This window comes from Cottoperca gobio, chromosome 4 (genome assembly GCF_900634415.1).
Source record: "Cottoperca gobio chromosome 4, fCotGob3.1, whole genome shotgun sequence".
Classification (NCBI taxonomy): Eukaryota; Metazoa; Chordata; class Actinopteri; order Perciformes; family Bovichtidae; genus Cottoperca; species Cottoperca gobio.
In genome coordinates this window covers 8,371,206-8,394,382 of record NC_041358.1, presented here as the reverse complement: position 1 = coordinate 8,394,382, position 23,177 = coordinate 8,371,206, and the positions used below count along the sequence as shown (strand labels likewise).

General features: G+C 38.1%; 3 protein-coding genes across 3 annotated transcripts in view; all 3 read left to right on the top strand.

Moving 5' to 3' along the window:
- Positions 1–643: 643 nt before the first annotated feature.
- Positions 644–3,437, top strand: c4h8orf82 (chromosome 4 C8orf82 homolog). The gene is made up of 3 exons (XM_029428899.1): positions 644–1,011; positions 1,107–1,155; positions 2,124–3,437. The coding sequence occupies exons 1-3, from the start codon at positions 847–849 to the stop codon at positions 2,618–2,620; spliced, it is 711 nt and encodes a 236-aa protein (XP_029284759.1). The 5' UTR covers positions 644–846; the 3' UTR covers positions 2,621–3,437.
- A 530-nt stretch (positions 3,438–3,967) lies between these two features.
- Positions 3,968–16,584, top strand: naprt (nicotinate phosphoribosyltransferase). Its single transcript, XM_029429179.1, has 13 exons — positions 3,968–4,372; positions 5,451–5,578; positions 5,691–5,773; positions 6,295–6,425; positions 7,325–7,440; positions 8,412–8,608; positions 10,023–10,163; positions 10,294–10,378; positions 10,466–10,546; positions 10,773–10,875; positions 13,458–13,615; positions 14,854–14,961; positions 15,092–16,584. The coding sequence occupies exons 1-13, from the start codon at positions 4,126–4,128 to the stop codon at positions 15,176–15,178; spliced, it is 1,665 nt and encodes a 554-aa protein (XP_029285039.1). The 5' UTR covers positions 3,968–4,125; the 3' UTR covers positions 15,179–16,584.
- Positions 16,585–19,121: 2,537 nt separating this feature from the next.
- LOC115006734 (1-phosphatidylinositol 4,5-bisphosphate phosphodiesterase gamma-1-like) overlaps positions 19,122–23,177 on the top strand; it is a 29,709-nt gene continuing 25,653 nt past the window's right edge. Inside the window, 1 exon segment of the mRNA XM_029429178.1 lies at positions 19,122–20,226. Within this exon segment, the coding sequence (XP_029285038.1) occupies positions 19,974–20,226 (253 nt within the window). The 5' untranslated portion in view covers positions 19,122–19,973.

The window sequence follows — 23,177 nt, the reverse complement described above, 5'->3', positions numbered from 1 at the left end:
TTATTAACAAAAAAAAGTTAGTTTCAGTTAGTCAATTATTTGTGACTTATTCTTTAAAATTGAACAAAGGGGATACAAACTAAATCCTGATTACTCATGAATCCCTGGTTCCAAACCAGCACTTTCCTTCTCTGGTCTGAGCAATTGGACTTGTTCAGTAAAAGGTGTCAATTTAGTTTTTTAACAACAAATATATGAAAGGGGTAATTGACTCTGAAAATAGACTCAACCCCTCAGGCTAATTATTATATAATTATTATTATTATAATTATATTAAGTTACATTTTAAAGAAAGGAGTGGAACCCTGAAGTACTGTATCTGTCCTGTATTTCATTATTTCTTATTTGTTTTATTATTTCCATTTTGTCCTTTCTATTCTTTCTTTTAGTGTGTGAAAAGAAGAAACTCTTTTTTTTAAGTGTGAAAAGGGGAGGGCGGGGTATGTTTTATTCTTTTCACACCGTATTAGACCTTTGATTCAATGTATTGGATTACATTATATATTACAAATAAATAAATATATATAAATATATAAATATATATATATAAATATATATATATATATATATATATATATATATATATATATATATATATATATATATATATATATATATATATATATATATAGTCAATATCCACTAGGTGGCAGCAGTCAAAAACAAACGATGTTGCGACAGTGAATTACTTCCGGGTTGTAGGTCTGTTCTGTAAACAATAACATGAGGGCAAAACCAAACGTTTCTATATCTATGGAGAAAGTCTAGCGTGATGTCCCTTCCAGTAACACACTAGTCGTCCTTTTCCGTGTTTATTCTGGAAACACATTTACCCTCGTTTCGGTCATGTTGTTCCTCCGGACTGCGGCTCTCAGCTGCAGAGGTCTGACCGCTCTGCGATGCCTGCCCGCTGGCTACACTGGCTCCAGAACCACCGCTACATACATCCAGGGCCAGAGCCCGGAAGCACGTATTCGAGAATACTTCTACTATATTGACCACCAAGGACAGGTGGGTGTGTAAACGGACACAAAACAACCCCTTCAAAAATATAACTATACATTAGATTCTCCTGCTAGCATGACATGTTGGTGCTCTACTTACAGCTTTTCCTTGATGACACTAAAGTGAAGAACTTTGTCACCTGCTTCAAAGGTAAAAATGAACACACACAACGCATAAAGAGTTTACCAGCTTATACGTCTGTCAAAATGCATATAGACACTGCATATGCATACGAATGTCCCAAAATGACCTCTACCTCCATAGACTTTAACTCCAGTGTAAAACAGTCATACAGACAGACGGTTCCGTAAATATGCTTTTTTGCCATGGGCAGTCAGGTGGAGTTAGCATTAGCAACTTAGCATGTTTGTTTCTGCATGTATTGAAATGAAAGTGTGTATACATGAAATACCATGACTGTTCCTCCCCATCTCTGCACATTGTGTACAGCACTTGTTATATAATAATAATGTTATATAGAAGAAAAAAAAGTTGAGGTTTTTAACAACAGGATCTTTATTTTTGTTATTGTCAACTAACTGCATCCACAGACTAAATCCAACAGAATTCACTAAATTCTAAATTCACCCTGTATACAACACTCATCTCCAAGCCCATTGGTTCCTACTGAAGACCTAAATCTTTAAAAACATAAATATTTTGTTTCATGTTTTTAAAAAGGCTCAATGATTTCCCTATAACTGGTCATTGTAGTTCCTATCAAACAAACGGGAGGAACTAGTGCATTTGTTGGGAACTATTTTCAGTGGTGGATGAATCCACATTTGGTGCGCTAGTATTTGTGGCAGCAGGATGGTGTATGTGGGATTGAGTCAAAATAAACTACACTGTGTTCATGGTAATGAAGAAACATGTCACCCAGTGCAACGGTGTGGCTCATTAATGTGTTTCTGGACAACAATGGAGCTTTATGGCACAGAGGAAGAAGATATATCAGGCTTTGATCACACACACAATGCTTGTAAGTAGGATCAGTTCACTGTGGGTGTTAGTTGTTTAATGGAATTTCTTCAGGACCCACCTTAAAGCTAGAAGGGTCCTGATCTGACTCATTTTTAGTAACAGAGCTAAATTCATCCCTGTTTCTTTATTTCCAGACAAAAAGTTCCTGATCTTCTTCTTCAATCGGCTGCGTTCAAATCAGAGCGATCGCTATGAGGAGCACTTCCCCTTCTTGTCCCTGTGTGGGAGGGAGAGGAACTTTGTGCGCTGCGATGATCGTCCTGTGGTCTTCACCCACCTGCTGCAGAATCCCGCGGGGTCACCAGGAATCACGGGAGATCAGGAGCTGCTGTCATACTGTGGCGGCGCGGAAAAGCTGTCCGCCCCGTTCCAACCGCAGGCACTGTACATGCATCCTGTCAGTGGACGAGTTTACCACCCCTGCTCAGAGCACGGAGGGGGGGTCGGCCTGGTCAGGTCGGCTCTGGCCATCGAGCTCAGCCCATTCTTTGTTTATGCTTCGGAGCACGGCCAATCAGAACAACCTACGCACTTTCTCTGGGGTGGACAGAAGCACACGCTTACCAATGAGCTCGCAGGATGCTTCCCCACTGCGGAGGTTGGCAGAGGGCAGCAGGATGAACTGGGATAATGACCAGCCAAAGGTGTGCCTTTAGTTTTTGACATGCTGTCCACATCAGGATCACACACTGGCAGTGGGAGAAGACTACGTTCTCACAGTTGTAATCACAATGTGATTGTTACTGTTTGAAGCCTGAGCTGATGTGTCCTCCTATACTAATTGTGTGAGATAATCACTGAGTGGTTTTTTTTTTTGGCTTGAGACCCGTCAAACAAAGCAGTGTTTACCCTCATTACAGGTTGCCGTTCAAACACATTTTTCCTTTAGATTCCCTGGATTGATCTGAATCATATTTATGGTCCTGAATAGGTATATCTATTCAGTATTTCACAATTAAAAAAGCAAAGATAAGGGAAAAGATTAACACACTGTTATTGGATGTAGCAGAAATATATATTGTTTTCTTTCCTTCCTGTTAATCCTCTCAAAACCTGTTCATCCTGCCCTGTGGGAGTGGCTAAAGCTACAGCGTTTGAGAGACAGAAGGTGCTCTTCAATATTGTGGCACACATTCAACACAAGTTTGTTCAGTGTCATAAACAAAACAGCCAGAATTATGAGTAGCAAATGTCTGCAGCTTTTGGCGCTAATTAAATACGAAAATGTGATATAGTGATGTGCTTGCATAGAAATAATAAAACATTTAATTAAATAGTATTTAATGTTCTTGAAATACCTTAAAAGAAAACATTAATCTGAACCTGAAAATATTTTTTCAAACATTTTCAGTGGCACAAACAATAAACTCACAAGAAGCATTTTAGATATAAGTTACTACTGAATGTACTCAGTCAGATCTTCCTTTAATAAAATGAAATACTCTGAATGTCGTGTTTTCTTTTTTTCTTATCCTGACAAGTAATGTTGTATCAGAACGTGCTACTGCACATCTTGCCGGCCTCGCTGAAAGTAACAAAGTACATTTACTCAAATATTTTGTATTCTAAGGTTCTTGTTCTGAAATTATTATTTTCATTTTGTGCTATTTTATACTTAAACCTCACTATGTTATGTACTGAGGGACTCTTTACTTGACTACAATTCAACCCCAAATCAATGGGACATTTATTTGAGGTGTCTTTTTATTTATAATAAAGTACATTTTCTGTTTGTACTTTTACATTGTTACATTTTGACAGCAACATATATAGCTATAAAAGGTCAAAGTAATCATAACATGTAATTATATCAATTCTAACTAAATCTAAATTGAGTCATATCATACTGTTGAGTAAACGCGCATGACCTGAATGGGACTTTTTCCTGCTTCTTTTGGACACGCGCTGGTCAGAAAACACTCATTTCGACAGATTAGATCATAAACCGCACTCTATCTAATTACATAGGATAAGCAGCATAGTTTTTTCTTCAGCAAACACGCCTCTCTTTGCCGCCGGGGTGTTTGTCTCTGTTCTGTTTCTACCACAATCGGTGAAGGAGTCAGTGGGGCTTTGGAGAACTGCAAGTCCCAGAGATCTCGGCATTAGTGAACCTAGAACCAGGGCTTGAATAACATGGCAGCGCCGTCCAGCAACACATGCGGGGTCATGGAGCGGTCTATCCGGGAGCGGGTCCCCCCGCTGCTCACGGACCTGTACCAGTTCACCATGGCGTACGCGTACTGGCGGACCGGCCGGCACCAGGAGCCCGCCGTGTTCGAGCTCTTCTTCAGGGACAACCCATTCGGCGGTGGCTTCTCGCTGTTTGCCGGACTACACGACTGCCTGCTGTTCCTACGCAGTTTTCGCTTTATAGACGAAGGTGAGGAAGTCAATTTGAAATTGATTATCTTCGTTATTACCACTTAAACGGCAGCGAATGACCAATCGATTAAATGACTGTTGTTTTTCATCAGATCGGCATGTCGTTGCTTTCTTCCAAACTCCTTTTACGCATACCGCTGTGATTGCGCAATACTTCACCGTGCGACCCCTGAGAGGGTTTTAAGGAGACATATTGAATGTCGGTGCAGTATTTCAGTGAACTTTGACGTTTAGATCTGAACTTTAGCACACGAGAATAATCTGTAATCTCCTGTGTGCTTCACTGATCAGCACATGAAGCAACACACTGCATACCAAGAGAGTTTAATTAATTCAAGTTCATACACATGTACACCAAAGAGAAGTATAGAATGATATAAAAGGTTGTAAATCACAATGATTTTAAACAGAAAAAAACATACATACTTACATACATACAACGCACATACTTCTGCATTCACCTACTTTAGTAAAAGTAGTTGTAGTCATAAAATGTATTTAAATGCACCCATAATGGAGAGCAGGCTGCCCCCTTTCACCTTGTTATCTTTTACTTATTATATTATAGGATTTGTTATCACTGATCAATTAACATGGAAGCAGCATTTTAGCTGTAGCTGGTTGGGTAGTTTAATCTGTAACAATGCATCATATTTTAGAACATCAGCGTATGTTAAATCTTAATCTGCAAAGTAACTAAATACATGTAGTGGATTGCAAAGTACAATATTTCCCTCTGAAATATAGGGAAGTAGTAGAATAAAGCTACAAAATAAAATGGAAAGTCTCAAGTAAAGTACAAGTTGTCATAGCCACACTCAAACATGTGCAGTCTAAACCTCATCACTGTCACGCCACTGAAGTCTGTTGGTAGCTGCCGGACTAGATTAGCTTTACAGTAAATTATTAGATTTAGCTCTATTATTGTAATTGTGTGTGTGTGGCGAGTCAGGACATGTGAGGGCGCATAGAGGACACATGTACTTGTGTAAGAGCACATGTGTTGTAGGAGGAAGGATGCCCTCTGTTGTTGGTCTTACTGACAGCTGTGTGAACGTTGTGTTTTGTGGATCCAGATGTGGAGTTCCTGCGCTCCGTCCTGCCCCCCGCCACCGACCCTGCCTTCTTCCAGTTCCTAAGAGGCCTGGACTGCTCCGGCGTCACGCTACGCTCCGTCCCAGAGGGCACTGTCGTGTTCGCCAGGGTGAGTTGCAGCTTTTCAGAGTGACACTGAAGGTCAAGGGTCAAATACAGGATTCTGAAGGGGGTCAGAGGGAGTAAGTTGTGCCTCATGTCAAAAACAAAAACATCTGCAGGTGCCTCTGATGGAGGTGGCAGGTCCGCTGGCTGTTGTTCAACTGCTGGAGACCAGTTTACTCTGTCTGGTCAACTACGCCAGGTAACAACACAGGCACGCACACACGCACGCACGCACGCATGCACGCACGCACCTATTTACCTCTGAAATATTATAATATAATTATAACTATAATAATATTTTCTTTCAAAAACCCAACACTCTGTCCACTCTTCTACTCTTTGTCAAAGACATTTTCCTGGCGTCATAAATATACATAATAAAAAGTAGCTTCAGTGAAAGTGTTGTGTCGGGGGGAAAAAGTGAAGTTGAAGTCAAAGCTGTATGTGCAATATTCACTTTTACAACTTTTTATCAACCACTTTGTATTTTTATTCTATTGAATTATTGTGTACTCGCCACTTTACTTTCTTGTTCTTTTGCTGTAACAAGGTACATTTCCCCGTTGTGGGACTAATAAAGGAATTCTGATTCTGTATTTCACTCTGCCTTCAACGAGTCAGCCCCAGCTTTCAGCCCACACTGTGTATTCTATATAAGGTTTTGCTCCACCATGACAGTTAAAACAGCCTGTTTCTGTTCTGCCTCCTCTCTGTTGTCAGTCTGGTGTGCAGTAATGCTGCCCGTTTCCGTCTGGCGGCCGGCCCAAAGAGGAAGCTGCTGGAGATGGGCCTCCGGAGGGCTCAGGGACCAGATGGAGGGCTCACCGCCTCACGATACACACACATTGGAGGTAGGGGTGTAAGAAATTATCAATACACTTGAGTATCGCAATGTTTTGTGAAATTGTGTTGATTCTCAAAAGCACTGTTTGTTTTTAATTAATAGTTTACATCCAAGGATTGGGGGCAAGGACAGTTTATAAATGGAGGATGGTATGACATGCAACAAAGGTCCCAGAGTCCAACCCGTCATGTTTCCGGTATATGCGCTGTAACTACTTGGCTTCCAAGGCGCTCCAGTAAAGTTTTTAAACTCAGATTATTTTCTTTATACTAGGACCTTTTTCCTGAAATCACAATATATCTCCTTGCTTACAGTATCGCAATATATTGAATAGTAACCTCTGTCTCATGATACATATCATATCTCCAGCCCTAATTGGAGCCGAATGTCTGTCAAACATTCCTTTTCTGACTCTCACTATGTCAAAAGTCTGTACAGCTATTCTTCACATTACAATAGCCGGATATATATATATCCAGCCAGTTCTCTCGGACGGAGATTACACAAATTTCCCCTCCCCATCAAAACAGGCATAAATGTAGGCGTTCTCACTGAGAGGAAGCACATGGACCTGGATCCACTTAAAGAGCCTTTATCAGCCCCAGGAGCGGAGAAACCGTTGAAAGGATGATGCAACTTTACCTTCCTTTTCACTGCAGTCATTTTGAGGAATGAGTCACATTGTTTCAACAAGTATAGTACATAAGTGCAAATAGTGAATACACAAAGTATGTTCACATACTTGTGGTTACAAGGAATGTCAGAGCTGCAGAGCTGATTCTCTTTCTCAATGCTCCAAAATGATCTTTAACTTAATGTGTTACCTTGGGCCTGAATGTGATCTGATATGCCTCTGGATGCTGTTGAAACACCCACAGACTGACACTAGAATTTGTTTTTCTTCAGGGTTTGATCTCACCAGTAACGTTCAGGCTGGTTTCCTGTTTGGGGTTCCTGTCGCAGGGACCATGGCACACTCATACGTCACTTCTTTTACCTCCCTGGAGGAGGTCTGGCCACAAGTGAGTATGTGTGCTCTCTTCCAAACATGCATAAAGGACCATACCAGGGATTTTGCAAATGTTTATCTCATCAATTACAAACTGTGGGTGCTCACTTACATTATTGTCAATCGTTATCCAAAGCATACAATAACTTTGTAGATTGATTTCATCCATCTGGCTGTCTACTGTACATATAGTGTAAGTGGTGTAATATTCACAAATCAAAAGATTTTATCAGTGATCGCTGATAAGTAATCATATCATTTACAATCATTTAAACAAGAACTGTTAAAGGATGTGTAGGATTTAGTGGTAGCTCCCTCCTGGGCTGAACAGTGATGCCAAATCTACAGTTCCTTTAGTGCCACCTTGAGGCTGGCTCCAAAAGCGATTCAATCCCCATGGACTCCCATGTGAAAAAGGCAACTTTACAGCAGAAATAAACATGTTTACAGCCTGGTACAAAAAACGGTTTTGGTCTCTATAGCTAATTTCCTTATTTATGCTAACTGTACGGGAGGTGGAATTTTTATATAAAACACCCTTAAAGTTAAGCTTTATTAGGGGCGTGGCCGCTTTGTGTGACAGGCGGGTGTCATCCCAACCAGAACGGTTCCTAGTTTCAGGGGATTATACACTAATGACAACATAGTTATGAATACTCTATTCCATTTCTGACAAAAGATCCCTCTAAATCCTACACACTGTACCTTTAAATCAAGATAAAGACCGCGCACTACAATTTACGCTATTTTAATAACACTGTAAACACTTTAAGTTGTAAAATCTTCACGATGCATAATGCCTAAGCTAGGTTCAGGGTCATCGATCGACAAAGGAAAACAATGGCTCAAGCATTTAAGTCAGTGATCGTGTGGAAGAGAAGGAGCTGGAGTATTGCAGGAAGCATGTTGTCAGCAGTGAAGTTAAGAGTGACAATGACTGCATGTGTAATCATTCAAATGTTCCTGTCTCATGTTTCCACTCAGACTCTTGTGGCGGTGAGCGGGGACCCCGATCCAGTTGACATCGTTTCGTTGACAAAGGGCTGGTTGAGGCGCGTGTGTGAGCTTCTGGGATCCGAGCCTGGGAAAATCCACGAGGGCGAGTTGGCTGCCTTTTTGTCTTACGCCATCGCCTACCCTCAGAACTTCCTCCCTGTGATTGACAGCTACAGTGTTGGCTGGTAACTAGTCGTGTTTCGTTTGATACTGAAGAGCATGTATGAAGGCTTTCTTTCTGTGATTGCTGATAAACAACGTCTCACTTTCTGTGGGATCACTTAGTAACGTAGTATAGGACCCACGTCATATGAGCACTTTATTTCTTTATTTCAGGCTTCTCTTTTTTCTTTCAATTTCACTTAAAATCCCTCAAAAATACACAGATGTATCATCTACCCACTTTCAAACTTCAATAATATATTATAGTATACTGTGTGTTGCGCAATGGTGGAAATAACTAAGTACATTTACTCAAGTACTGTACTTAAGTACAATTATGAGGTACTTGTACTATACTTGAGTATTTCCTTTTCATGCTTTCCCATTGAAATTCCCAGTGAAATATTGTAATTTTTATTCCACTGCATTTATTTGACTGTTAAAAATAACATTATAAAACGTATGATGAGCTTAAAGAACACATTGTTAAGTTTTAAACCAGAGGTCCCCATCATGGTATGGATTGTGACCTCTTACAAAATGAGTTTCATCAAAGAGTGATTGTTGCTCTAAATTTCTTACATGGTTTCATTTCAATTACTGATCAAGACCCAGGAGGTCAAGGTCAAATACAAATATCCAATACTTCAAGAAAAAGCCAAGATTAAAGAAAAGTTTAAAAGTAATTATATAAATTAGTGTATCAGAACGCTGTTTTTTTGCTCTTAATTCTCCCATTAATCTTCTCTTGAACCCTCAGATTTGTGACAAACCACTGGACTAAACTACCTAACTATATAAAGTAGTTAAAACTAGCTCCATCTCCAGCAGCTACACGAGTAAAATGCTGCTTACACATTGATGCATCAGTATCAATCAGTATTAATGAAATAATGTAATAAAAGTAGCTGAGAAAACTTTTGTACTTTGACTTAAGTAGAGTTTTGTTTTCTTATAATGAAGTACTTTACATTGCAGTAATGGTACTTTTACTCAGGTAAAGGATCGAAGTACTTCTTCCACCGATGATTTATTTGAAAACAAGATAATTACATCATCATATCTAGTTTAGCAGTAATAATAATTAGAGTTAATACGTATATATAGATATCAGAACAGTGTGTTACAGCATTTGTAAAGTGTGCTATATTTACCAGCAAGTGTCTCTAGTGTTCACTGAATTAAATCAGGTTTTCAGGAATTAATCTGTTCGTAATATAATTTTTAATCCTTATTCCAACATCACTACTGGTGACTCACCGATGCTCCAAGACACACAATACAAGATTCTTAAAATCAGAACTTCTCAAAGACCCATGGTCCCCTACTAATTTTAACAGTTTTATTTAGTTTGTGGTTTGTAGTTTCATGTTTCATGCTTTCATGTGTGTGTGTGTGTGTGTGCGCGTGTGCGTGCGTGCGTGTATCTGATTACAGTAGTGGTCTGTTGAACTTCTGCGCTGTGGCCTTGGCGCTGTGTGAGCTGGACTACAGGCCTGTAGGAGTTCGTCTGGACAGCGGGGACCTCTGCAGGCAGTCGGTTGAAGTCCGTCGTGTCTTCAGACTCTGCAGCGAGCAGTAAGTGGGGTGCCATGTATGTGTGCATCTTTAAAACCATAATTGAACGTATGTTTTATTCTTCCAGAGGTCTGTGGTATGCTGTATGTCTGATTGTCTGTTGTTCCTTTCGTCTGCTTCATCTCTGCAGTTTCTCCGTCTCTGCCTTCGACTCACTGATCATCGTTGGGACCAATAACATCACAGAGCAAAGCATGGCGGAGCTCAACAAGAAGGTAGATCGACTGAACATTTGGATAGTTTATGATGAACAAGAAGGTTTGTTTTCTTTCCCCCTGATGTTCTGTGTATCATTGTTTCAGGAGAATGAAATTGATGTGGTTGGTGTTGGAACACATCTGGTCACCTGCACACAACAACCCTCGCTGGGCTGTGTGTACAAGGTAATGTGCTATTTTTATTTTTAACATTCTAATCTGTTTTACTGTTTTATGTGTGTGCTCCATCAGGATTTCTATTTAATTTAGTTGTACCTCGTGCAATGGCAATCAAGGAATTCTATTCTATTCTGAAGATATAAATGTGCTTCATTGTCTCTCCAAATGCCCCAAATTCAGTTCCCCTATCATGTTAACATGTGTATGGTGCCATTTCTTGTATTTATGTTAGCTGGTGGAGGTGAGGGGGAGGCCCAGGATGAAGATCAGCGAGGACCCAGAGAAGAGCACTGTCCCTGGGAGGAAAGCTGTCTACAGGCTAGTAGATGCTGAGGGTGAGAATTCATCTTCAGCTGCACAACAGGAGTTACAGCTGGAGTTATGTCTGTAATGGGAATCTTATGCTAACAAGGTGTGGTTGATATTATGATATAGGCTACAATAAGACGGTCATGGTAGCTATCCCTTAAATGTCTATCTATATGTATATTAGGCTGTGTTTTTTATTTGAAATAGTTAGCTTAAAATAATGGATAAATAGTTGAAATAGTTAGCTTAAAGTAATAAATAAATAGTTGAAATAGTTAGCTTAAAGTAATAATAAACAGTTGAAATGGTGAGCTTAAAGTAATAACTAAATAGTTGAAATAGTTAGCTTAAAGTAATAAACAGTTGAAATAGTGACCTTAAAGTAATAATAAACATTTGAAATTGTTAGCTTAAAGTAATAATAAACAGTTGAAATAGTGAGCTTAAAGTAATAAACATTTGAAATAGTTAGCTTAAAGTAATAATAAACAGTTGAAATAGTTAGCTTAAAGTAATAATAAACAGTTGAAATAGTTAGCTTAAAGTAATAATAAACATTTGAAATAGTGAGCTTAAAGTAATAATAAACATTTGAAATAGTTAGCTTAAAGTAATAATAAACAATTGAAATAGTGAGCTTAAAGTAATAATAAACAGTTGAAATAGTTAGCTTAAAGTAATAATAAACATTTGAAATAGTTAGCTTAAAGTAATAATAAACATTTGAAATAGTGAGCTTAAAGTAATAATAAACAGTTGAAATAGTTAGCTTAAAGTAATAATAAACAGTTGAAATAGTTAGCTTAAAGTAATAATAAACAGTTGAAACGGTGAGCTTAAAGTAATAACTAAATAGTTGAAATAGTTAGCTTAAAGTAATAATAAACAGTTGAAATAGTGATCTTAAAGTAATAAACAGTTGAAATAGTTAGCTTAAAGTAATAAACAGTTGAAATAGTTAGCTTAAAGTAATAATAAACATTTGAAATAGTTAGCTTAAAGTAATAAACATTTGAAATAGTTAGCTTAAAGTAATAATACACATTTTAAATAGTTAGCTTAAAGTAATAATAAACATTTGAAATAGTTAGCTTAAAATAATAATACACATTTTAAATAGTTAGCTTAAAGTAATAATAAACATTTGAAATAGTTAGCTTAAAGTAATAATAAACAGTTGAAATAGTGAGCTTAAAGTAATAATAAACATTTTAAATAGTTAGCTTAAAGTAATAATAAACATTTGAAATAGTTAGCTTAAAGTAATAATAAACAGTTGAAATAGTTAGCTTAAAGTAATAATAAACATTTGAAATAGTGAGCTTAAAGTAATAATAAACATTTGAAATAGTTAGCTTAAAGTAATAATAAACAATTGAAATAGTGAGCTTAAAGTAATAAATAAATAGTTAGCTTAAAGTAATAATAAACAGTTAAAATAGTGAGCTTAAAGTAATAAATAAATAGTGAGCTTAAAGTAATAATAAACAGTTAAAATAGTTAGCTTAAAGTAATAATAAACATTTGAAATAGTGAGCTTAAAGTAATAATAAACATTTGAAATAGTTAGCTTAAAGTAATAATAAACAATTGAAATAGTGAGCTTAAAGTAATAAATAAATAGTTAGCTTAAAGTAATAATAAACAGTTAAAATAGTGAGCTTAAAGTAATAATAAATATTTGAAATAGTTAGCTTAAAGTAATAATAAACAGTTGAAATAGTTAGCTTAAAGTAATAAATAAATAGTTAGCTTAAAGTAATAATAAACAGTTAAAATAGTGAGCTTAAAGTAATAAATAAATAGTGAGCTTAAAGTAATAATAAACAGTTAAAATAGTGAGCTTAAAGTAATAAATAAATAGTTAGCTTAAAGTAATAATAAACAGTTAAAATAGTTAGCTTAAAGTAATAAATGAATAGTTAGCTTAAAGTAATAAACATTTGAAATAGTTAGCTTAAAGTAATAATAAACAGTTGAAATAGTTAGCTTAAAGTAATAATAAACATTTAAAATAGTTAGCTTAAAGTAATAAATAAATAGTTAGCTTAAAGTAATAATAAACAGTTAAAATAGTGAGCTTAAAGTAATAAATAAATAGTTAGCTTAAAGTAATAATAAACAGTTAAAATAGTGAGCTTAAAGTAATAAATAAATAGTTAGCTTAAAGTAATAAATAAATAAACAGTTAAAATAGTTATCTTAAAGTAATAAATAAATAGTTAGCTTAAAGTAATAATAAACAGTTGAAATAGTGAGCTTAAAGTAATGGATAAACAGTTAAGAAAGTCTAAGGTCAAGACTGATCATAAACTAAGTGTATGCAACTGGTCCCGGGCTAGACTGATGAATGTTGAGCCATGTGGAGCTGAGCCCAACAAGTTCAGATGTTCACCATTTGGTAAATAAACCCTTTTGATTTGGGTAAGACAATAGCCATTCTCCTGGCACCACCCTCATTACAGTACATTATTTTCTTCACAAGTGGTAAGGCTGTAAGAATAGAAACGTTTGGTTTTCTGGTGTATACTGAGCATTACAGCCTCACTGGGCTGCTAGTGTGCCTGCAAACATTGTTCACAGCTTCCCACTCTTGTCTCCATTGCAGGCCATCCTTTTCTAGACCTGGTGTGTCTCGCTGTGGAGTCTCCCCCAGAGGCAGGAGTCTCAGTAAGCTGTTACCCTCTGACGTGTGATAACTCTTGTGTCTCAGTCATTCCAGCTCAGGTCACCTGTCTGCGCCAGGACATGTTTACCAAAGGACAGGTGAGGATGCTCAAACTTAGAAATCCTCACAACATAACTAACCTTTGTAGATTATTTGCTGTTTTTTGTTGTTGTTTTTTCTTTTCCATCAACACGTCCACATTGCTGTTTGTTTTTTGGTTATCATTTGAGCAAAGTCTGATGAATCCTACTACAGATATGGACAAGAAGTCTGTATAAAGAGTGCATTCGAGTGCATCCACTCCACTATATTTCAAAAGGAAATATTGTACTTACACTACATGTAGTTAACTGCTATAGTTACTTTGATTTTTTTATACTAAACATATCATCACATTTTTAAATATGATGCACACTATCAGCTGATACATATAACAAATGGACACAAGAACATTGTGTGGGCAGAAGAAACATGATTGAGTAGTTGAGAGTCATTCAGTCATTAAGTGAGGCCAGCAAAGCCCCTGAATTCCTAAATCGTTTTGTTTTTATCTTGTTGCATACGAGAATAACTTGTGTGTACAAATTATAACCTTGTGGGCATAAAAAAGCGTATAATCTTTCGGGACCTTGAAGGCTCATTTAACGTTCTGAAAGGGGATTGTTTGCATAGTAATTACATTTATTTCTAAACTTTAAGTACATTTTGCTGGTAATACTTATGTAGATTTATACTTAAGTTGAATTTTGAATGCAGGACTTTCACTTGTGATAGAGGAACTTTACATTGTGCTAACCTTTACTTAAGGATCTGATTACTTCTTCCACCACTTGATATAGTGGACAGAAGCAGACCCTCTGGTCTTCATGGAGGACGCACCCATAAAGTCTGCAATTTGTATTCAGTCCTGTCTCTCTCTCTACACTTATACCATAAACCACATCAGAAAGCGTTCAAGAATGTTGTGTGGGTGTTTTAGAGAGGTATTGTGTGAAATGTAGGAAAAATGCACATACACTTTGCTGTACCTGGTTTAAAAATAATCAATGGTCAAGCATCGTCCGGCACGTACTGTGCACGATTTAGAAGCAAAATTCATAAGAAATATTTGATAATTATTAGTGTGCACAGCATCTAAAACACAATACAATAACATATATTAAACTGCCTTAATAACCATAAATAATTATACTTGACAAAAAGAAAGATTTATTAAAAAAATGTTATCATAAAAGTATGTTATAGAAGGCATTGAACGGTACAAAGTAAGACAATATTTCAGGACTCTACTGTGTAGGAGTTTAGACTTCATGAATGTGTCTCCCACTCCTTGTAGGTCGCACACCCTCTGTGCAGCGCTGCAGAAACTAGAGCAAAGGTCCAGAGCTCCCTCCAGACTCTGCACCCTCGACACAAGAAGCTGCAGGAGCCAGACTGTTACACAGTGAGCTTCACACACTAACAGAACTCTACTGGATACATACAAACAGAAATATTCAGACCTTCTCACAGACACAGAAGCCAAATCTAACAAACTACGCTCTTATTTTATAATTTGCATTCTCTCCCACCAGGTGGCGCTGTCAGAGAAACTCCATAACCTGGTCACAGAGATTCGAAAAGAAAGCTCCAACAACAGCAACTTTCTGTTAGCCAACTAAAGATAATCCTAGACAACTGCTCTGTTGTCATCTACTGTCTTTTTATAAACACTCTTTTCAAAAGTGCCTCACGGTAAAAGACGTACATATGTATTAGAACGGGTTAGGATTAGTGAAGCCTTACAGTGTTAACACCAAACTCTCCAAATACAGGAATACACAAATGTGTATACAACAGGGTCAACATGACAGAACATTACAGGGAGTTGTGTACTTGAAAGCTCAGCGGGGACGGATAGAAGCAAGTGAAAACACAGCATCTGTATAACTTAATGGATTTTTATTCTGCTGGAAAATGTGCTTTTAATGGTTTAAATTGATGGATAATGTAACTTGTTGCAACCTGTTCATTCTCTCAAACTGAATACTAATACTAGACAACAATTAAAACAAAGTCTGTAATGATTTCTGCGAAAGGCGTGTTTAAATTAGAAATACGAGTAATATGTTCTTGCCCAAAAAAACAATAGTTTAAAAATGTTTGATTCAATCTTTTTTGTGCGATTTACTACAGAAAAAGGCCGTAAGTGGTTAAGATTTGCTGTCATACATCAGTCATTTCTGTGAATGTTGGGGTAAGAAGGGCCCATATTTAGAATTATGGATTGGTTGAAAGACTGTAATAGGAAGATTGTAACTCTTGAATCATGTATGTGAACTTCCAAAAAATAAATTACAGATTGACTCTTTAATAGTTCACATGTCAACATCAAATATTAATTAACATGCACCGTATACATCCCAGACATGCAGTATTTGTCTTTAATCATCCAGACTCATCTTAAACTTTTAATTTTCACTGCCTTGTCAAAATGTCTACGTGGGGATCATTTATTTAACTTAAAGCTGAATTGAATCAGCAAAAGACTGATGAACCCTCGGTACACTACCTGCTCAGCAGCTTCAGCAGACACACACACAGACTGAGCATAGTGGAGCATTTAGCAGCTAAAGAGACAGATATTCTTCTCCGGAGTTGGTGGAGACCAAAATAACTAAAAGGAGAGTAAATGCTGAACTTATATTTATTGACACAAACACGACTCCGATGGGATGATAACGTTGCTCTGTGTCGGCTGGATGTGTAACTAAGGAGTTGAGTGTTTGAGTGCAACAACTTCATCATGTCAACTTGTGTTTTTCAGCTTGTTTTCCCCCCCTAGTGACCAAAAAATGTATTAATGCAGCTTTACTTTCTGTCTATTCTGTATTTTGACCCATTTTTGATCCACCTGAAATAATATTACAATTGCAGTTGGTCAGGACTTGCCAATATTTATAATAATACTTGTTTTGGTTTTTTTGGTAGTTTTTCAGCCGGCGCCCTCGGTAGTGTAAAATTTAAATTAATCTTTGTCTGTAAATAATTGCACAAAGGTTTTGGGATTAAAGAAAGATATATAAAAGATTTGTCTTTTCTTTTCTGATGTACTGCAACAGATTGCTCAGGAAAAGTGCAAACATTTCCACCAGGTTTGTCCTACTTTTCTTCAAACACACATTCTATCAGAGCATTTCTACTATCACATCTAACTTCTATAGATAGTTTTTTTTCCATGCTATCTATTTATTGCTCACATGACACATTTACGGAAGTCCTAAACGGCCACAGTTCAAACATTTCATTTCCTTCTTTGTCCCGTGATAACAAGTTAAATATTTTTGTTTTCTCGAGATTACAAGTCATTTATGTCATTATCTCAAAATAACAAATGTTCTCGAGATAATGACATTAATTCTAGATCGTGATAGTTTATTTTCCATAAATTAAACGTAATAAGCCCAAGAATTTATCTTTTTATCTCTGTAAAAAAAACATTTCTTATTTCATGATTTTTCGAAGAAGAAAAATGTAATTATCTTGTTATTATGGGAAAACGGAAGAAATGAATGAACATTGGCCATTTAGGGCTTCCGTACGCAGTCAATCTGTTCAAGGCGCATTTCTTTAATGTCATTTAAAAGGACTTTGCAGTTCATTTGCAGGATACATTTGGAGTTTTAACAGCAACTGCAGAAGACAAAACATCCTGATAGTGTGCTTTTGTCCTGCTTGTGTTGCACTTCGTTTGGACTTGAAGTTCAGGTCAGTAGGTTTCAATGATTGACTGAAGAGCTACACACTCTCTTCATCCTCTCTGTCATGAAAACTCTTTTCTACATTACTCTCCACCCTTTCAGCTCCAGGACATATGAGAAGTGTTTCCTTGAATTCTGATTGGCCTGCTGCTGACCAGCGGTAGCAGACATGCAGACACACCCAGCAGACATATGGAGCTGATTAGACATGGAGAGGCTGCGATGTCATCTGTCTCATCTCACAGAGGGTGACGACACTCACACTCAGAGCCTATACAGCGATGTGCACATTACTGAATATCTATTTATTAGGAATCATACTGCAACTCATTTTCATCATCAGTGTTGGAAGAAGTACTCAGAACTTTTAGTTGAGTAAAAGTAGCTGTAACACAATGTTAACATATTCTAAATTCTAAATATGTTTATCAAAAAGCTTACATATTTCACAACATGTAAGCACTATTTTAAAGTCGTAGCTGGTGGAGATGATGCTAATTTTCATTATCATTTGCTCCATTAGTTAATATTTTTAATTAACAGTTGTTTAGTCTATAAAGTAAAATATAAAATGTAAAGAAAGATGCCCTTTGCCAGTTCCCAGACCTAAAACAAACTTAAACAATAGTCCCAAAACTTATCAGTTTTAAGGTCTTTTCACTGGTTTCCTGTCTCTCAAAGAATTGACTTCAAAATACTACTGTCGGTTCATAAAGCACTGAATGGTTTAGGACTACATTTCTGATCTTCTGCTATATTATGAACCATCCGGAACTCGCAGGTTGTCTGAGACGGGTCTGCTTTGTGTCCCCAGAGTCAAAACTAAACAAGAATAAACTGTTTTTATGCTCCACATATCTGCAACAAACTCCCAAAACTGCAGGTCTGCTGCAACTCTCCCTTCGTAAGTCAAGGCTGAAGACTTTTCCGTACACCGCTGCCTTCTAATCACATAATTACTCAGATCTTAAACTGCACTGTGACTTTTATTCTTGTGTTTTATACCTGCACCTTTTGCACAATGTCTTAATGCTTTTAATTTTTTTTATAAAGCCCTTTGAATTGCCTTGTTGTTGAAATGTGCTATAGAAATAAACTTGCCTTGCCTTGCCTTATTATTATTATTATTATTATTATTATTATTATTATTATTATTATTATTATTATTGTTATTGTTATTATTGTTATTATCATCATTATTATTATTATTATTTAATTTCTGTGAGCTTATTTGTCAGGACACTGGTTTTGAGCAGTCATTGGACTTTTTAAAAATGTATTATTATTATTATTATTAATAATAATAATATTCTTATTATTATTATTATTAATAATAATAATAATAATAATAATAATAATATATTATACAATAATATTCTTATTATTATTGCAGTGTTTAAGTTAATTTTTGATTTGGACAAAAAGCCAACCAAAAAAATAACGTTCTTGAGTTTAGATTAGTTTTTTGTTTTTTTATTTCCTATTATCTTTAGGCCTTTTAAAAAGTATCTCATGTTCTGGTACTCTAACCTAGCGCAAAAAGGAAACAAGGAAAATAAACTTTTCTTCCCAAAGTAAATCACTATCGTTTGCTTGACACGTGAATGATTTGTTGCTGCAGCTGACGACTGTCTGACATGTCGGTGACCTTTGTCATTGAACCCTCTTGACCTCTTGACCCGCCTCATCCCCGCTGAGTTGACTTTCCTTCCACCGTCGCTGCAGATCTCCTGGAGCCCCGCGGAGGTCGCTCTGCTCCCTGCCTCCTCTCCTTCTCTGACTCTCCGCTACGACTCTCTCCACTCCCCTCCCCTCCCCTCATCCTCCCTCAGATATACGCGGAGGAGAAGAGGAAAAAAATCTGATCAAGCTTTTCCGGTCTGCTAGCCCTAATTTCCTCTCAAGACCTCTCTGACGTTGGAGCAGAGCGGACGCGCAGGCGGAGAGAGGGAGACGAGGAGCAGCGAGGAGACACAACACTGGGGCAATTAACGCGTAGCCTACCACAACAACCGCGCGCGCCTCTGTACGGTTTCTCCTGTGTATGATAATGCATCCTGTCCTCGGTGTAATGTTACCGGGAAGGAGCAGTGTGTGAGGGGAGAGCAGAATGTTTCGACGGATAGGAGCGCGGTCGCTCCGTCTCCGTGAAGCCGCCACAGAGCGCCCGCCGATGCCCGTCCTCCTCTCCGCCGCCCTGCTGCACTCACCTCCGGGTATTTGTTCGACATGTCATTACATAACTCGGCGTCTTCGCCACTCGCACTGACATAATTTCCCTAAAAGCCAGGAGTGTTGGTGGGATAGACGCGTCTTGTTTGCCGCCTCAGCAGTGGATTTAAATCGGACTGTGGTGCCTTTTGCTGTCGAGGACTGAAGAACCAGCACTTAAGGGGTGGAAATCTGAGTCCAGCGGTGATGAGAGCTCACTCCGAGAGGATTTCACTGGTGTGCTGCCAGAAGCATCTGGAAAGGATAACACAAGGATACACTCCCCCTCCAGAGGATCCTTCACATCTCAAACATTACACTGTTTCAGCTGTTGGTGTCTTTCAGCTTGTGTTTAATCACACTTAAAAACCTCTGCCACAATTTGGGTTCATTGGGATGAACAGTTGTTTGGACATGTTGGATAACTAAAAGGACAATCATCCTCACCCACACACCAGTACAGACCAGTAATCCTGCAAGGTTCTCTTGTAGCTATGCAGTGAAGATGTGTGCAGCCAGGTTCAATGGCTGTGCCGAGGAGCCCGCCGCCGCAGGGGCTGCTGGTCCAGTCACCGCCTCCAGGATGCTGGACTGGACAGAGGCCGGTCCCCGCATCCTCCACAGCCTGGAGATGGGGACGGTGATGACCGTCTTCTACCAGAAGAAGTCCCAGAAGCCCGAGAGGAGAACTTTCCAGATAAAGCAGGACATGCGGCAGATAGTGTGGAGCCGTAACCCCGACAAACTAGAAGGAGAGGGTGAGTGTTGATGTAGAAACATGAATGGATGACTGAGTGGGCCCACTGGGTTCATAATCAGTTCATGCATAAAAGACAAGGTATTAACTACAGTACATGACATCCCTGATGTGTCTCAGTCTCACCGTATACACTTCTTCTTCTTCTTCTTCTTCTTCTTCTTCTTCTTCTTCTTCTTCTTCTTCTTCTTCTTCTTCTTCTTCTTCTTCACCTTATTTACTTTGTGTGCCAGTCAGATTTTGAATCAGAAGATGCTGAAATGTCAGCTGAGGCTGAAGTATCTGAGAAAATGCTGACAAAAACAGAAACACAACGCCAGGGACAGTTTCTTCTTTTGTGTGTGCAGCTTTCAAAGAGGTGGTTCCCAAACTTTTGGCTTGTGACCCTAAAATAAGGGCTGTCCTCGACTAAAGAAATTATTTGAGGTAATACGAATTTGTCGACTGATCAACTGATTAGTTGATCAGATCTGTACAACTGAGTTTCTCTACAAAGAAATACGTCAAAGCACCACTTTAAATCTTGTGTTTACCAGAGATGTGCTCTTATTCTTCTTAGAAATAAGTAATTCAGCATGAAAAAAAAGTTTTTCAAAAGTACTTATACGACTAAGACCAAAACAACCAATTTGTGGACTAATTGACTAAAAGTTCTGTCTGCATCATCACAGCTTGGTGAAACCCAAAGAGAGATTTTCCTTCTCCGATTGTTTCATTTGAAGGGTTTTTAGAGGTAAAACTACATTGTTTCATGCTACAGAAGTATCTGGGAACCCTGTATTAACGTGTCATTAAATTAAATTCTTGGTTCCTGCAACTTCCCAGAATAATGGAGGTGAATGGAATTTTGTTTGTGGTGAAAATTACATTTGTCAATCTGTTGGCTAGATATCGAACCTCGATACTTTTTTGGTATCGACCATATGTTTGTTGCACTGAATGTCTGGTCAGAATTGTAGTCTTGTTTGTCTCAGATCTATGATCAGATATTTTCTGATTTAAATCAGAATATTGGACTTTATGTTAGTTAGACAAAGTTATTGAACATCTGCTTGTGTTTAGACCATTTGAGAACTTAATTAATTAAATGGAAAAACCAGGTTATATTTTTCTATGTTTGGCGTTGGAAAGTTAATTTTGACGAGTAAACTCAATTTAAGCTCTTAACAACATGACAACTGAGCAAACTCTATTCTCTGAAGACTATGGCATGTGGTTGAAAGCTCCAGAAAACAGCTATTACAGTAAGTGGATCTTGATTTAATACTATTTTTTCCAAATGCTATTTCTGAAAAGCTCAAAAATAGGCATTGTTTTGGTACACAAACTCTGGTATTGTATCAGCAAAAAATCCACACAACAGATCTGAGATGGATATCTAGAAACCTCAAAACCAAAACAGACATAAATATGTGTTTTTGTCATTTGGGGGAAGTGACCATTTAAAAAGAAAGGTGTGCCGGTTTTTTCTTTTCTGTGTGTGCAACTGACCTCAACTTGCAGCTGAGGTGCTGTCATGGCCACCTCAGCGGACAGACTCATCACGACCCTGTGACCTCTGTGTCCTACATGTCAGCCCGCCAGTTACTCTCCAGACAGAATATCTTGCATGCTGCTGCCACATGGATCCTGAGTCCTCGCTCAGCCCCGAGCTTCTGTCTCACTGAGGCAGTGGCAGCCTGCTGCAGTGGTGTACTTAAAGTGGCAGGCTGTTGTTGTGCCGTTGAATCGGCCTGTTGGAGCACCGTCCCGCCTGTCTGGGTGTGGAGGTTATTGTCTGCGCCCTGGATTTTGTGGCCTGGGGGAGGATTTGTTACTTAGCACGAGGATACTTATGGCATTCGCAACTGGCATGATAGAGTTTCCTTCTGTCTGCCATGTGTTATTCTAACTCTCAGACTTTATGGTATCACCCTGTAAAAAAGAAAAAGAAGAAAAGAAAAGACTACTCCCCTATGAGATAGGAAAAGGTTTACTGCTGTCAGGTTAGTTGGTTCTTTTTGCAATAACTTAAGAAGACGTGTGCATCATAAAGACACACAGAAAATACAAGAAATGTAGCACCAAACAAAACGGAACTGAATTGAAAGACAAAGAAGTTTCCAGGAAACACAAAAAAGCTGATGAACATGCCCGAACTAACGAGTTGTTGCCAGTTTTAAGCTGACTACACTTTGTTATGCTGACGTAGCCTGTGTCTTATGCTAAGTCATTAATCGTTTCTGTCTGTGAAGCATGGTTCTGTATGTGCAGCGCGTATCTGTATTTGCAGTTTTTATATTTACTTGCAGCATATATATATATATATTATTTTAAAAAATATTTGCAGCGCATTTCTGCATGTGCTATCAGATAGAGGAAGATGTTTTCTTCATTTGCTTGTGATGTATCTATTTGCATGTGTGCTAACTCTCAGGGTCACTGCAGTTTTCTCTTCTCTTCCCTCTCCGGTAACCCCATCCCCCTCCATCATTCTACAAAAGCTCAGAGACTAATGGCAGTAGCACACATGTAGGTGTTGTTTCTGCCCGGGGAGCCTTGTCAATTATTTATCCATAATCATAAACTGCATAAATGGCGCCTTCGCTAATCCAAGAACAACAACCACAAGTCTGAGGGTGCACGAAACCATGGTGAACACCTCCACCGCTCAATCAGACCAAATCTACACAATCCCACACCGATGAAAACACTGCTTTCACACAAACACACACACACACACACACACACACGCTTTCATAACCCACAAACGGCCCGTTACAAACGACCTCCCTCTGGACAAACCCACCAGTACATTCCAGGAACTCAGCAGGTCTCCCCTTCACTTCATCTCCCACCGCTCTATCTCTCTGCTACCCATTTCTTCCCTCCTCCTCCTCTCTTTCCTTTTTCCTCCTCCAGCTGTCCTTTCCCAATTTCCTTCCCCCACACACCCACCTAAACAGCCTTCTC

What these genes read in the sequence shown, in the direction of transcription:
- c4h8orf82 (XM_029428899.1), top strand. Translation starts at nt 847, where the DNA reads ATGTTGTTCCTCCGGACTGCGGCTCTCAGCTGCAGAGGTCTGACCGCT. An exon ending in ATATTGACCACCAAGGACAG is followed by an intron (nt 1,012 to 1,106) that starts GTGGGTGTGTAA and finishes CTCTACTTACAG; the next exon opens with CTTTTCCTTGATGACACTAA. An exon ending in CTTTGTCACCTGCTTCAAAG is followed by an intron (nt 1,156 to 2,123) that starts GTAAAAATGAAC and finishes CTTTATTTCCAG; the next exon opens with ACAAAAAGTTCCTGATCTTC.
- naprt (XM_029429179.1), top strand. Translation starts at nt 4,126, where the DNA reads ATGGCAGCGCCGTCCAGCAACACATGCGGGGTCATGGAGCGGTCTATC. An exon ending in TTCAGACTCTGCAGCGAGCA is followed by an intron (nt 10,164 to 10,293) that starts GTAAGTGGGGTG and finishes TCATCTCTGCAG; the next exon opens with TTTCTCCGTCTCTGCCTTCG. An exon ending in CGCTGGGCTGTGTGTACAAG is followed by an intron (nt 10,547 to 10,772) that starts GTAATGTGCTAT and finishes TATTTATGTTAG; the next exon opens with CTGGTGGAGGTGAGGGGGAG.